The sequence below is a fragment of the Rutidosis leptorrhynchoides genome, chromosome 7, assembly GCF_046630445.1.
Source record: "Rutidosis leptorrhynchoides isolate AG116_Rl617_1_P2 chromosome 7, CSIRO_AGI_Rlap_v1, whole genome shotgun sequence".
Lineage (NCBI taxonomy): Eukaryota > Viridiplantae > Streptophyta > Magnoliopsida > Asterales > Asteraceae > Rutidosis > Rutidosis leptorrhynchoides.
In genome coordinates, this window is record NC_092339.1 from 51,674,712 (window position 1) to 51,691,127 (window position 16,416).

Below are 16,416 nucleotides of genomic sequence, written 5' to 3' on the forward strand. Positions count from 1 at the left end.
CAACGGAGCAAAAATTACAAGTCAACTATGCACAAGAATATAATATAATATATATATAATTAATATAAATTATATATATATATATATATATATATATATATATATATATATATATATATATATATATAATAATATGTCGACAAGCAAAAAAAACAAAAAATATGTGAGCTGGATTTGACGGTCATGCGATCGCATGGGAAATAGGCATAAAACTCATGCGAGTGCATGAGCCCATGCGAGTGCATGAGATTTGCACTAAAATCTCATGCGACCGCATGAGTTACTGTAGCAGGCCACATTCTATAAATTCAGTATTTTTCGGACGAGTTTAGAGGATATCTTTTTCTTTTCCTTCTCTGTAATAATATATATATATATATATATATATATATATATATATATATATATATATATATATATATATATATATTTCTAATTTAAAGTTTAATTTAAGTTTAATAATAATTGGGTTATTGTAAGAAATGTTTTAAGGTTTTATAAGACGGAACTCTGTCCGTTTAACGCTACTCGATTAATCACCACTGTAAGCTATGTTCTTCCTTTTTAAATTAATGTCTCGTAACTAAGTTATTATTTTGCTTATTTGAGCCGAAGTAATCATGATGTTAGACTAAAAATTAAGATTGAGTTATTAGATTTTGTACCATAATTAAGGTTTGGACAAAAGACCGACACTTGTGGATATTGGACTATGACTATTAATAGATAAGAGGTATTGTCTAATTAAGCGACAACTCATTGGAACCTGTCGAGCCTATCTTCAAATTAGTTAATCTAATAATTATTAAAATGATTATGTATGTCCTATTTAGTGACGTTTATACGACATCTTTTACGATCATTTAATTAATTATTTGGGTTGGGTAATTGATTTTTCATTCTGATCAAGTGGGTAAATTAATATTCATATCTAATCAAAACAGGGATGGATTACATACAGTGATAACTGGTGTAATTGTTGACAGAAGTGATAACTGCGTCACAGTTTAAAACCTTAATTAGTTGGAATATTTGACTTCGGATATAAGGGTAATTTGACGAGGACACTCGCACTTTATATTTATGACTGATGGACTATTATGGATAAAAACCAGGTAGACGTATCAAATAAACCAGGACAAAGGACAATTAACCCGGGTAACAATTAATTAAAATCAAAACGTCAAACATCATGATTACCGAAGTTTAAATAAGCATAATACTTTTATTTCATATTTCATCGTACCTTTATTTACTGTCATTTTAATTACTGCAATTTACTTTATCGCAATTTAAATTCTATCATTTATATTATCGTCATTTATCTTTACGCTTAAAATATAAAATCGACAAACCGGTCATTAAACGGTAAAACCCCCTTTATAATAATATTACTATATATAATTATATATATTTTATATAAATATAGTTGTTAAAAATATAGCGTTAAACTCAGCTAGCTCCCTGTGGAACGAACCGGACTTACTAAAAACTACACTACTTTACGATTAGGTACACTGCCTATAGTGTTGTAGCAAGGTTTAAGTATATCCACTCTAATAATAAATAAATAACTTGTGTAAAATTGTACCGTATTTAATAGTATTTCGCAATAAAAAATATAACTATTTCGTATACACCTCGCATAACATCAAAACCCAACCCTAAACCTAAACCATAAACCCCAAATCTAAACCCAAAACCCTACATATTGTAATAAATTACTTTCAATGTTTACGGAATCTCAAGATACTTGGTTACAACGTGGCAAACACCTTAAAGAGATGGAAATTTGATAAATGGGTACAAAATATAACGATCCTCAAAACCATAATAAATTGTTTTATTTTTTGCAGCAGCAATTACACATGGAAAAGACAAATAAAACATGAAAATCGAACCCCTAAACCCTAAATGCTAAATCTAACCTCTAAACCTAAACTCTAAACTCTACACCCTAAATCTAAACCCTAAACCCTGAACCCTAACCTAAACCCTAAAAACTCTAAACCCTAACCCTAAACCTAAACCCTAAGCCCTAAAATATAAACCCTAAACCCTAAACCCTAAATCTAAACCCAAAACCCTACATATTGTAATAAATTACTTTCAATGTTTATGGAATCTCAAGATACTTGGTTACAACATGGCAAACACCTTAAAGAGATGGAAATTTGATAAATGGGTACAAAATATAACGATCCACAAAACCATAATAAATTGTTTTGTTTTTGCAGCAGTATCTACACATGGAAAAGACAAATAAAACATGAAATAAACCAGTATATCCCATGTAACCGACATCCTTAACTCAAATAACATTTCACTGCACAAAGTACTTCCTACAAAAATATTATACACTCATTGCTTCAACTTTTTATTAGTCATCATACAAAAGAGAAATAATAAATAAACAATCTCGAGCTTTGACAAAACTATGAAGCAATTAAAACCTAATATACCTACGTCAATTATGTTTAAATAAACATCAACCTATAACACAGATTTCATAACCTACCTGGAAATTGTATCAAGAATTTGTGGATCTGCTTTTGCTTCCTGGTACGATATACATAAGAATCTACACAACTCCACCAGGATAATAATCAATAAAATCAATAATTCTAAAGATACACATGGATGTTGACTGTGAGCTTTTGTTGTCCTGCTTATTTTAAAGCAATCCAATACATGCATCCCTACTTTATATGAATGTAACACACCTGAAACAGACACGGAAAGAAATGGGTTTGGGTTGGATAAATTATGACCTGCCAACTTGACCCAACCCAAATTGTCACCCCTTTTTTATACGTAATGTAAAATACTTTCCATGGTTTCCAATTGCTATCATGTAAGACACCTTAGAAGCAATGAGGCTTAAGTTCTTCCAATAACAAAACTCTAGCCCCTTCTCCAATCACAAATGACATTAACTTGACCCAACCCAAATTGTCACCCCTTTTTTATACGTAATGTAAAATACTTTCCATGGTTTCCAATTGCTATCATGTAAGACACCTTAGAAGCAATGAGGCTTAAGTTCTTCCAATAACAAAACTCCAGCCCCTTCTCCAATCACAAATGACATTATATGTGATGAACAGTGTTAGGACTAAATAATAGATGCAATTTGTACATATGTAATCCCTTCCATTATATGGTGACTATGAAGTATAAATAGTCATCATTCGCTTGCATTTAGATCATATAAACACGAAGTCATGAATTGAGCACGAATTAACACCTTACAAACCAGTGGCGTAGCTACTTGTAAAGCACTGGGGTCAATTGACCCCATTCATTTCACTCGAAAGTCATTATATATTCAATTGACCCCATTCATTTCACTCGAAAGTCATTATATATGTATGTAAGTAATGTATACATGATGTGAAAATGAGCACGTGACCCCACTCCCACTCACTCACTCACTCAAAAGTCAAAAGTCATTCATTGTATATTGTATATGTATGTAAGGAATGTAATCAGAAAAATTTGGTACTTCTTTCTTATATCATTAAATTAAATTAAATGAACAAAAAAGTTTGTATGCTTGACAAAAAACAAAAGGTTGTTTGATTTTTTTATTTTGTTCATAATAATTATAGTGTTTGAAAAAAAATTTGTTGACTCGATATATTTCTCTAGAGAGTAATCCTTACATCATCATTTTTAATCATATACCACTAAATATACTTCAAAAAAATAAATGTTTAAAAGCATATTTAGTGGTGTATTGGTGAAAAATGGTATTGTAGGAGTCGTCACTCATTTCTATATTATTTGCTGACCCCATCGACTCATAATCCTGGCTTCGCCACTGTTACAAACAGTAAACGGAAAGACGTTCGCAAGTCTCGTGATATAAGAAAATTTTATGAAAGGATGTACCGAATCCTATGGATGTGAAGCCGTTGTAGGATCGTCAAGTAGAGATTAGACTTGTAAAGACAGTAGAAAATTCAAGTAGGGTTGGGTTCGCTGGTGCAGATTGACAGGTCACAAGTTCCCGACCCGAACTGGTTATAGAAACAGGCTGGATGGTTAATTTGTGTTCAGGGCAATGTTTAAAACGATAAGTAGACACCGAACAGACTCTGGAAGGCGTCTTTCAACTATAAGAAAAGTATATATGTTGGCCCTACATGACCAGCGGCCTAAATTATAAAACAAAAGGAAGCGCATGATCAACTAAACAATAACTAATAAATAGCATATGATCAAGCGTATTTGGGTATTTGAGGAAGAACAACCAGAAATACTCGAGCTAAATGAGATTATATGGTGTCTATCACCAGCATATGATAATTGATTCGATGGATGTAAATGGATGTAGGTGAAAAAATGAGAAATGGGGAAAAAAATTAAGAAGATAGAAGGAGATTAGGTTATAGGAGGCGTGTTTTTGTGTTTATAATTTAAGAAGGATTTTTTTTTTTTTTTTAAAATAGTAATTTTAATGAAGGTTCTTGCAAAAATGGAAAAATCGTTTTTTTTTTTTTTTTTTTTACATAAATGTTAAAACCGAAGTTTGGAACTTCGGTTTTGCCATATCTGAAGTTTCAAACTTCAGTTTTGGCCTGCTGTCAGTAGAAACCTTAAACCGAAGTTTGGAACTTCGGTTTGGACCAAATCCGAAGTTCCAAACTCGGTTTCGATTTTCTTTATTTTTAAACACTAATTTTCTTAAATAACTTAGTTTTGATAGTTATTTTACAGTTATATACGCTAATATTACTTTAAAATCAATAATAACATTACAAACAATAAAATATCAATAGTAGTAAGATGCAAATACAAATTTTTTGAACAACACTTTTATTAATATCAAAATCACGGTTACATTTTTTTGAAAATAAAAATACATAATTAAAAACAACACATAGAAATTTAACACATAATTAAATTAGATGCAATGGAAGAGGTTGATTTTTCACAATTGCTTCGTTTTTGATTAAATTCCATTCATCTTCCTCACAAAGATGCTCGAATTTTTCTTTACCTTCATTCCAAAACATCACGCCCGAGTGTTCAACCGTAGTGTTTTCTAAACACCTTTGAAATTGTTGTCATCTGACTAACATCCACATTTTGAAAGTACTTATATTTGTACCCATAGTAAAACTTGAATTGTGGTGAAAACTGTCCATTCCAATAGACATTAATTTGAACAAGAATTGGTGACGTATTTACAAATTTATTATTGATGTTTGGAGAAGAGAGTGATATATCCGTTTCTTATAATAGATGTCGGTTTATATAGAGTAGTTTATAATTGAAAAACCGGCATTTAAAAATCCGGTTTAAGTAAAAGATGCCGAATAGTAAAAGGTAACAATAACATATCTTTAATTGCTTTTTATGACATGTCTAGTACCTGACAAACCGAAGTTTCAAACATCGGTTTTGCATGCTTTTTCTGAAAGGTCTGAAACCGAACTTTAAAACTTCGGTTATTTGTAGATTTAGGCTTATAAAAGTGATTTTTGATTGTTTCATAAACACATAACAAAAATGGATCCGAAATACGTATCAATTGACGTGTATCATGGTTGTGATTTTGAATGGAATGATGGCAAAACGGAACTCTCTAAAGGGCCTAAAATGACATTTGATAACGTAAATGTTCGGGGCTTTAATATGGAGAAGTTGAATGAGTTTCTTCGAGAAAAGCTACCAAAGAGTCCACGTTCAATGGACATATACTACTACAAACCAGGAGTTGCTGAACCCGAAGCAATGTGCTATGATGAAGAATGGTATACATTAGTAGGGAAAGCGTGTATACTTTCAGAAAATATCGAGTTATATGTTTTATTTGGAGTTTTTGAAGACGCAATAGAGTTCGATACGATGTATGATAGTCATGGTGAATACTATTATGCACCTAGACCTTTTATAGATTAGTACTTGAATAAGATTAGTAACGTGCAATTTCATTATTTCAAAAACACTTTTTTATTTATAAACATAATTAGCGATTACAACAAACAAAGTACAACAAACAAAGTACAACAAATTACTAATGAAAACCTATGGCATTCTAGTAGTTGGACAGGTATTCATGTTGTGACCTTCAGCCCTGCATATACCACACTTTGGTTTTTGCTTTTCACGTTCATCCATCTGGTTCTTAATCCGTTTTGATTTCTTCCGCCTGTGATTAATCAATCTTGATGGATCGGCCATAATGTTCCATTGTATATATGCCCAGTAGCTCGTATCTCTTAATGGATTAAAATGATGGCTATATTGCTCTCTCCATGTAGGAGTTATGTACTTTTTACTGATGCATTTATTTATATCCTCGTTTAGATGGCTACACACGGAAATGTCATGAGAGAAAGGTAATCTTTGGTGTTGCCAAATTCCACATGAACACATTTTCTCTTTAAACTCTACTGTGTAATCGGTGCCACCTTCACCACTTCTTTGATAAGTTGATTGAACCTTGAACACACCTTGTTGTTCGTGATAACATGTTGTTTTGTATCGTTGAGCTCTTTTTGCCCGTTCGTTAAAGATGTTTAACATGTTCTTGGACAGTGGTGAATTACATTGCCTTGCATATCGACTTTGATCGTAGAAGTGTTGTCTGGTGTAATCAAATGTATATTAGATACACGCTTTGATCGGCATCATACGGGCATGACGGAACACATTGTTGAGGGACTCAACAATATTTGTCATTGTGTTACCCCAACGACTCCTTAGTCTGTCCCTATACACAGTCCACTTGCCTAAATCAGCATCATGCAAATATTGTCAAGCCTCAATACTAGCTTGTTTAATGGCTTTGAGGGAATTCTTGTACAATATTTGATTCGTTGTTGAACCAACTGTCCAACACAAGTGTTTAAGCGATTTTACTTTAGTATATTTGCTCAACAAGTTGCTACGAATGTGGCGCAAACAATACCTATGTTCCCAACCATACGTTTGAGCACCCATTGCATGCAAGAATACCTAGATGTCGATCAGAGATGACACACAACTTTCCGTTTCCAATAACATTTTCTTGGAGCATTTGCAAAAAACCAAACCCAACTTTCGTTACTTTCTTCATCAACTAGTGCATAGAACGGGTATAATTTGATTGTTTGCATTTTTGCCAACCGCTGTTAACAACTTACCCTTATAACTACCTTTCAAATGGGTGCCATCGATGCAAATGAACGGAATACACAATTTAAATGCTTTAATTGCTGGACCGAATGCCCAAAACACAAATTTAAATGTGTCGAAACCTTCTTCAATTTCAGGTCCATTTTCAAACACAACAATTGTGTCTGGATTGGTAGAAACTAATTCATTCAAATAATTTGGTAGTTGAATAAAATTACTTTCCCAAGTTTCAAACAATCGTTCGATTGCAATACGCCTAACATTCCATGCTTTAGCGTAACGGACATCCACATGCCATGAATTTTTTATTTGGGCTTGGATGTTGGCAACAGGATAAGCAACGTTTAAAACTATTTGATGCTCAATTTCACTAGCAATTAAGCTAGATGTTAAACAACGATTGTTGTTTTCTGATACGTGTCCATAACACGTGTGTTCATCTTTCTATTTTGTAATTTTCCATACCTTCGATCGATTGTGAGACGAACCACTTACACTCCAGCAACAATGGTACCTTTCTTTTGTGTAGTGACCCGAACTTTTCCATGTTTATATATATTAATTGAGATTGATATTTACATGATTAAATGTTTCCAACATGTTAAGCAATCAAACTTGTTAAGACTTGATTAATTGAAATATGTTTCATATAGACAATTGACCACCCAAGTTGACCGGTGATTCACGAACGTTAAAACTTGTAAAAACTACATGATGACATATATATGGATATATATATATATATATATATATATATATATATATAGTTAACATGATATTATGATAAGTAAACATATCATTAAGTATATTAACAATGAACTACATACGTAAAAACAAGACTACTAACTTAATGATTTTTAAACGAGACTTATATGTAACGATTATCGTTGTAAAGACATTTAATGTATATATATCATACTAAGAGATATTCATACATGATAATATCATGATAATATAATAATTTAAAATCTCATTTGATATTATAAACATTGGGTTAACAACATTTAACAAGATCGTTAACCTAAAGGTTTCAAAACAACACTTACATGTAACGACTAACGATGACTTAACGACTAAGTTAAAATGTATATACATGTAGTGTTTTAATATGTATTTATACACTTTTGAAAGACTTCAATACACTTATCAAAATACTTCTACTTAACAAAAATGCTTACAATTACATCCTCGTCCAGTTTCATCAACAATTCTACTCGTATGCACCCGTATTCATACTCGTACAATACACAGCTTTTAGATGTATGTACTATTGGTATATACACTCCAATGATCAGCTCTTAGCAGCCCATGTGAGTCACCTAACACATGTGGGAACCATCATTTGGCAACTAGCATGAAATATCTCATAAAATTACAAAAATATGAGTAATCATTCATGACTTATTTACATGAAAACAAAATTACATATCCTTTATATCTAATCCATACACCAACGACCAAAAACACCTACAAACACTTTCATTCTTCAATTTTCTTCATCTAATTGATCTCTCTCAAGTTCTATCTTCAAGTTCTAAGTGTTCTTCATAAATTCTACAAGTTCTAGTTACATAAAATCAAGAATACTTTCAAGTTTGCTAGCTCACTTCCAATCTTGTAAGGTGATCATCCAACCTCAAGAAATCTTTGTTTCTTACAGTAGGTTATCATTCTAATACAAGGTAATAATCATATTCAAACTTTGGTTCAATTTCTATAACTATAACAATCTTATTTCAAGTGATGATCTTACTTGAACTTGTTTTAGTGTCATGATTCTGCTTCAAGAACTTCGAGCCATCCAAAGATCCGTTGAAGCTAGATCCATTTTTCTCTTTTCCAGTAGGTTTATCCAAGGAACTTAAGGTAGTAATGATGTTCATAACATCATTCGATTCATACATATAAAGCTATCTTATTCGAAGGTTTAAACTTGTAATCACTAGAACATAGTTTAGTTAATTCTAAACTTGTTCGCAAACAAAAGTTAATCCTTCTAACTTGACTTTTAAAATCAACTAAACACATGTTCTATATCTATATGATATGCTAACTTAATGATTTAAAACCTGGAAACACGAAAAACACCGTAAAACCGGATTTACGCCGTCGTAGTAACACCGCGGGCTGTTTTGGGTTAGTTAATAAAAAAACTATGATAAACTTTTATTTAAAAGATGTTATTCTGAGAAAATGATTTTTATTATGAACATGAAACTATATCCAAAAATTATGGTTAAACTCAAAGTGGAAGTATGTTTTCTAAAATGGTCATCTAGACGTCGTTCTTTCGACTGAAATGACTACCTTTACAAAAATGACTTGTAACTTATTTTTCCGACTATAAACCTATACTTTTTTTGTTTATATTCATAAAATAGAGTTCAATATGAAACCATAGCAATTTGATTCACTCAAAACGGATTTAAAATGAAGAAGTTATGGGTAAAACAAGATTGGATAATTTTTCTCATTTTAGCTACGTGAAAATTGGTAACAAATCTATTCCAACCATAACTTAATCAACTTGTATTGTATATTATGTAATCTTGAGATACCATAGACACGTATACAATGTTTCGACCTATCATGTCGACACATCTATATATATTTCGGAACAACCATAGACACTCTATATGTGAATGTTGGAGTTAGCTATACAGGGTTGAGGTTGATTCCAAAATATATATAGTTTGAGTTGTGATCAATACTGAGATACGTATACACTGGGTCGTGGATTGATTCAAGATAATATTTATCGATTTATTTCTGTACATCTAACTGTGGACAACTAGTTGTAGGTTACTAACGAGGACAGCTGACTTAATAAACTTAAAACATCAAAATATATTAAAAGTGTTGTAAATATATTTTGAACATACTTTGATATATATGTATATATTGTTATAGGTTCGTGAATCAACCAGTGGCCAAGTCTTACTTCCCGACGAAGTAAAAATCTGTGAAAGTGAGTTATAGTCCCACTTTTAAAATCTAATATTTTTGGGATGAGAATACATGCAGGTTTTATAAATGATTTACAAAATAGACACAAGTACGTGAAACTACATTCTATGGTTGAATTATCGAAATCGAATATGCCCCTTTTTATTAAGTCTGGTAATCTAAGAATTAGGAAACAGACACCCTAATTGACGCGAATCCTAAAGATAGATCTATTGGGCCTAACAAACCCCATCCAAAGTACCGGATGCTTTAGTACTTCGAAATTTATATCATATCCGAAGGGTGTCCCGGAATGATGGGGATATTCTTATATATGCATCTTGTTAATGTCGGTTACCAGGTGTTCACCATATGAATGATTTTTATCTCTATGTATGAGATGTGTATTGAAATATGAAATCTTGTGGTCTATTGTTACGATTTGATATATATAGGTTAAACCTATAACTCACCAACATTTTTGTTGACGTTTAAAGCATGTTTATTCTCAGTTGAATACTAAGAGCTTCCGCTGTTGCATACTAAAATAAGGACAAGATTTGGAGTCCATGTTTGTATGATATTGTGTAAAAACTGCATTCAAGAAACTGATTTCGATATTTGTATTGTAAACCATTATGTAATGGTCGTGTGTAAACAAAATATTTTAGATTATCATTATTTGATAATCTACGTAAAGTTTTTTAAACCTTTATTGATGAAATAAAGGTTATGGTTTGTTTTAAAAATGAATGCAGTCTTTGAAAAACGTCTCATATAGAGGTCAAAACCTCGCAACGAAATAAATTAATATGGAACGTTTTTAATCAATAAGAACGGAAAATTTCAGTTGGTATCAGAGCGTTGGTCTTAGAGAACCAGAATTTTGCATTAGTGTGTCTTATCGAGTTTGTTAGGATGCATTAGTGAGTCTGGACTTCGACCGTGTTTACTTGAAAAATGATTGCTTAACAAATTTTGTTGGAAACTAAATATTTTTAACATGTGAATATTATGTGATATATTAATCTCTTAACGCGTTTGATATTATGTGATAGATGTCTACCTATAGAACAAGTCCCATTGACTCACCTAATAATAATGAAGAGTCAAATGTAAATTGGAATGATTCATGGACTGATTCACAAGTTCCCGAAGAGGAACCGGAAGAAGAGTCGGAACCGGAAGAAGAATCGGAACCGGAAAAAGAATCGGAACCGGATGAAGAAATAGAACCGGTGGGGGAAATAATAAAATGGTTAAGTAAAAGAAAATCCTCAACCAACCGACCAAGGTTAATTATGGTCAACGGTGTTTCCGCCAAGGAAGCAAAATATTGGGAGGATTACCAATTCTCCGATGAATCGGATTCCGACGAGAATTCCGATGATGTTATAGAAATTACCCCAACTGAATTTAAAAAGGAAAAAGAAAATAATAAGGGAAAGGGTATAAAAATAGAGAAATCTAATTCCAACCCCGATGAACTTTATATGTATCGTCAACCCCCGAAGTCCTTAAGTTGTAACAATGACCCGGGAACCTCTAAACCACCAGGTTTTTCTAAACCAATGTGGAAAACGACGGCTCGTATTAGGGGAACATCATATATCCCTAGAAACTTGGCAAAACGAACCAAAACCGAAGAAGAAGAAACAAGCGAGTAAGAATAAGATAGTTGTATTCGTGTGGTGTAATATATGTAATATAGTGTGCTTATGCTTTATGATATATGTAAAAAAATTGCTTTTATTAATAAGTACTTTTTTTATGAATCTAACTCTTGTCTATTTTACAGTATAAAAACATAAAATGGATAGACAATGTAGCGACCCCGACAAATCGTCAATTGACGGCGTCGACTACTTAGGGATTCGGGAGTCATGAGATTTGGACACATTAAGACTAGTTCGGTAAACCGTTGATTATAAGCTTCGAGGTCATTCCCGACCGTTTTTAAATTCCTTAGACCCTGTTCGAGCCTTCGAGTCTCGTCGCGCGGGAAGTATTCGGTGATCATTCTTTCTCTTAATTCGGTCCAAGAGAGTGTAAGGGCCTCATCGATACCCACTGATTGTACATACGTGTTCCACCATGAGAGAGCAACACCGGTGAAAGTGAGGGTGGAAAACTTGACCTTATCTTGGTCCTGACAACCGCTTATGTTAAAAACGGCTTCCGTTTGTTCGAACCATCAGGTGAGAGCAATCGGTCCCCCGGTTCCATCGAAAGTAGGAGGTTTGTACCCCATGAAGTTTTTGTAGGAGCACCCCTCGTTTGAATTATCGGCTCCATGATTGTTGTTGTGGTTGGAGAAGTGATCGGCCACGGCCTCACCCACGGCGGTGGCTATCATTCGTTGAAGGGCTTGTTCTAAAGTTTCGGGAAGGGTATTGTGTTGACCTTGGTGAGCCATTGTTCCTTCATGACACAAGAATATCGTTGATTAGTATTCTTAACAATACTAATCGTGATATGGAATAATGATGAAGAGAAAATTTTCCTTGATTCGCCTTAAATTCTTTATGTCGTAATGTCGGAACGTTCATATGAGTCACCGTAATATAATCCCGGCAATTATATTACCCTGATTCATATGTGCATTCGACATTATTCTATAAAGTCAAGGTGGCGCGTCAATCAAATTAAACAACGAAAGATTTAGATGAAGCGAGAGTTAGTTATGAGTAGAAACGTTCGAGTATAAATGCACAAATAGTCAAGTAATTCCTACTTCATGTCTATATGCCGGTTGTAGTCTAGATTCACTAATGTACCCTATGACTCGGGGTTGACACCAATGAACTCTAAATCCCTACAACCAAAGCTCTGATACCACTTGTAGCGACCCCGACAAATCGTCAATTGACGGCGTCGACTACTTAGGTCCCGTTGCGTGGTCATAGGTCTTTAACATGACGTTTGACCAAAGATATGTCGCATTCCTTTCAAAAATAAAGATTGTTTCAAAGTTTACAAGAATTGTTCATCCAAAAGTTACGTTACAAAGTTATAGTTACATGTGAAACCTATGCGACACAGTTTTAAAGAAAGTCAAAAGACGCTCCATGAAATGCATGTATACTCGACATCCAATGCAAGTATCAAATAATGAGCGGAAGCATGTTTCACATAGCGTTCAAAGACCTGAGAAAAACATAGAAATCTGTCAACGAAAACGTTGGTGAAATCATAGGTTTAAGTAAGTAAGTACAAGTGAACCACAAGATTTGCATCAATGAATTAATAGTAATACATTCCAAAAGTTTGTTTCACGAGCACCCAATTATCAATGCTTAACATTCCTTTCATTGAACCCCATCACTTAGTGCTAGAACATACACTGTTTCTCGAAAATATATTTCATTCGTAAACGGTAGCGAACCGTTTGAATGAGGGTTTGTCAAACCCATATGGATCCATACAACATAAGTTCTCGCTTACACCCGGCAAGTGTAACTAATGATAATCGAATTGAGGATTTTGTTCTAAACTCGTATGTAGAATGTTTGTTTTCCTGTACTTGTGTTCACTTAGTAAAGAAATGTTTATGTTTTCTCATCCCAAATGTAAGTTCAAAAAGACTAAAAGTGGGACTATGATCTCACCTTGAGTGCACGTACGAAAAGTACTTCACAAAATAACGTGTGCGAAGGATAGTGCTAGTCTTGACCTAAATAAATAGGTCGTATCAATAACGGTAAACACGATAGGTCAAAGATGTTCAATTAGTCCTATGGCTCGTTAAGACTCGATCATAATAGCATGTGAATCAAATTGTCATGTTTCATTCAAGATACAAGTACAGAAACAAGTTAGGAAGGTTGCATAATCATTTGGTTAAGTTTGATAAAAAGTCAAACTTTGGTCGGTCAAAGTCAACGAAAGTCAACACGTTCGGGTCGGGTCCCGAACTATTTTTCTGGGGTTTTTATTCATATATAAGCATGTTAGAACAAGTCTCATGTGAATCGGAGGTCTAGAACGGGCCAAACATTTTTCACATTTGGGACAAGGAGGTCAGAACCTGGCCCCCTTATATGTCGCGCCGCGACAGGAAAGGGCCGCGCCGCGGCAAAGGCCGGGAGCTGGTGCCTGGTCAGTCCCAAATGTTCAAGTCTCAATCCAAAACCTTTTTGTGCATAAAACACAAACCGCTAACACTTAGGACTCGCACCTTATATCGTTGGAAAGCTCTTTTGACGTAGAATTCAACTAAACACAATTCATCAATCAATCTACCTATTATAACAACCAAAACCGCATCTAATGCTCAACATTAATCGCATACAAGTTCATAAATGCAATTCAATGATTCGGGCAACCAATTTACATGAATGATATGCCGTTTCGAAGGTAATCAAGCATACAATCCAACTAAACACTTACCAACAATAATCCATGGTATTCAATGCATCAAAAGTCCATTTCAAGTTCATCAAACCCTAACCCAAATTCACCAAAATCATAAATCAAGTTCATGAACTTTTCTAAAGCAACCTACACATCAAATTGAAGCTAGTGATACTAGGAACACAATTAGAACATGAACTTTTAACATCTAACAACATATGATCATCCAAAATTCAAGAACAACACACCAAAATTCAAGTTCATGCTAGTTACACTAAAACAACGAGATCAAGCATATAAATCATATAATCATGTTAGACTTGAGCCATAGACACTAATTAACACTTTTATAAGTTAAAAACATAAAGAATACAAAATCTAGTGATTTTAGGAAGTTACCCAAATGTAATGAAATCGGTATGGAATCGAAGAGGAAGATGCAAGGATCACGAATTTGTAATTTGTTTTGTTGCTAGCTTCCTAATCCGAATTTAGATGATGAATTCTTGTTGGTGTTCTTGAGAGAAAAAGGGAGTAGAAGAAAGATGGAGGTGTTGAAATGAGAGGAGGAGGTTGAAGGTTTGACTAGTTGACCTAGTCAAATCTTTGGCCTCTTGGCAAGTTTAGTCCCTCTAGTTCGACACGGGTTAAACATGGGTTCAACACGGGTTAATGAGAGGAGGGGTCGCTACTTTACATGGATGGCCTCCCGAAGAGCGTTCAACACGGGTTAATGTCATCCAAACCCGCCAACCTACAAGAGGCTTTAACGATGGCCCGCCAATCTATAAAAACGGTGAATGAAATTGAAGCGCCGACACCTATGGCCGAGGACCAACCGGGTAACAACAAAAGAAAATGGGAAGCCTCTCCATCGAGCAACTACAACAACAACTTCACCAAGAAGTCCTTCACCTCCGACGGCAAGAAAGGGTATGCCGGAAACCTGCCCTACTGTAACGAATGTCGCAAACATCATTTGGGTGAATGTGGCAAACCATTTTGCATCAGGTGTCAAAGAAGTGGCCATGTGGCCCATATTTGTAAAAGTACCATTACCGTCGCTCAAAAGACGCCCAATGCGCCAAGGGCGGTTGTTTGTTTTAAATGTGGCCAACCGGGTCATTATAGGAATGCGTGCCCAAAGAAGAAAGCCAGCCCCAACGCCCGCCGTTGAACTTTCAACATCGACACCTAGGATGCCCGAGACGACAATGGACTAGTCACGGGTACGTTTCTTCACAACAACCCGCATATTTCATACTTATTCGATTCGGTTATCGTTAGACGTTTTATAACCAAGACTTTGACTCGTACTCCTTGCACTCCACCACTCCCCCTAGATATTGCTTAGGCCATTCAAGTGACCCACGAAAAACTATTGTGTGCCACCAAATTTATATCGGAGGATGTACGTTAAACTTATTGGGTGAATAATTTGAATTTTGACTTAACACCTATAGAGTTGAGGAGCTCAAAACCTATTCGTTAAGAAGAAATGTTTCCCTATCGTCTTGTATAGATTATTGTGAACTAAATAATTTCCGGTTAAGAACCGATATTCTTTTTCCCCGTATCAATGACCTCTTGATCAAGTACGAGGATCTCGTGTGTATACCAAATCGATCTCCATCCTTGTTATCATCAATTGAGGGTTGAGGGAGACGATGTCTCCTAAACCATTTTCTGAACTCGCTACGATAGTTGTAAATCTCTCTTAGTACCGTTCAGTTAATCTAAGGCTCCGTCTGTATTCATAAACCTCCGGAGCCGCGTGTGCAAACTTATTTAGACAAATCGTTACCGTACTTATAATTGATGTTCTAAACCTATTCAAGCGAAGAAGAAAACGAACAATGTCTCCGACTTACGCTCGAACACTTGAGAAAAGAGCAACTCTATACCGAATTCTCCAAGTGAGAATTTTGGTTAAACGAAGTTCAAATTTTAGACCATGTTGTTAGTGGTCAAAGTATCTCAATACATCTC

General features: G+C 34.3%; 1 protein-coding gene across 1 annotated transcript; it reads right to left on the reverse strand.

The window, feature by feature from the left end:
* Window positions 1-6,036: 6,036 nt before the first annotated feature.
* LOC139859215 (uncharacterized) lies at window positions 6,037-6,537 on the reverse strand. The gene has a single exon (XM_071848010.1). It carries the CDS (start codon window positions 6,535-6,537, stop codon window positions 6,037-6,039), a length of 501 nt encoding a protein of 166 aa, XP_071704111.1.
* Window positions 6,538-16,416: the final 9,879 nt, after the last annotated feature.

What these genes read in the sequence shown, in the direction of transcription:
- LOC139859215 (XM_071848010.1), bottom strand. Translation starts at nt 6,537, where the DNA reads ATGTTAAACATCTTTAACGAACGGGCAAAAAGAGCTCAACGATACAAA.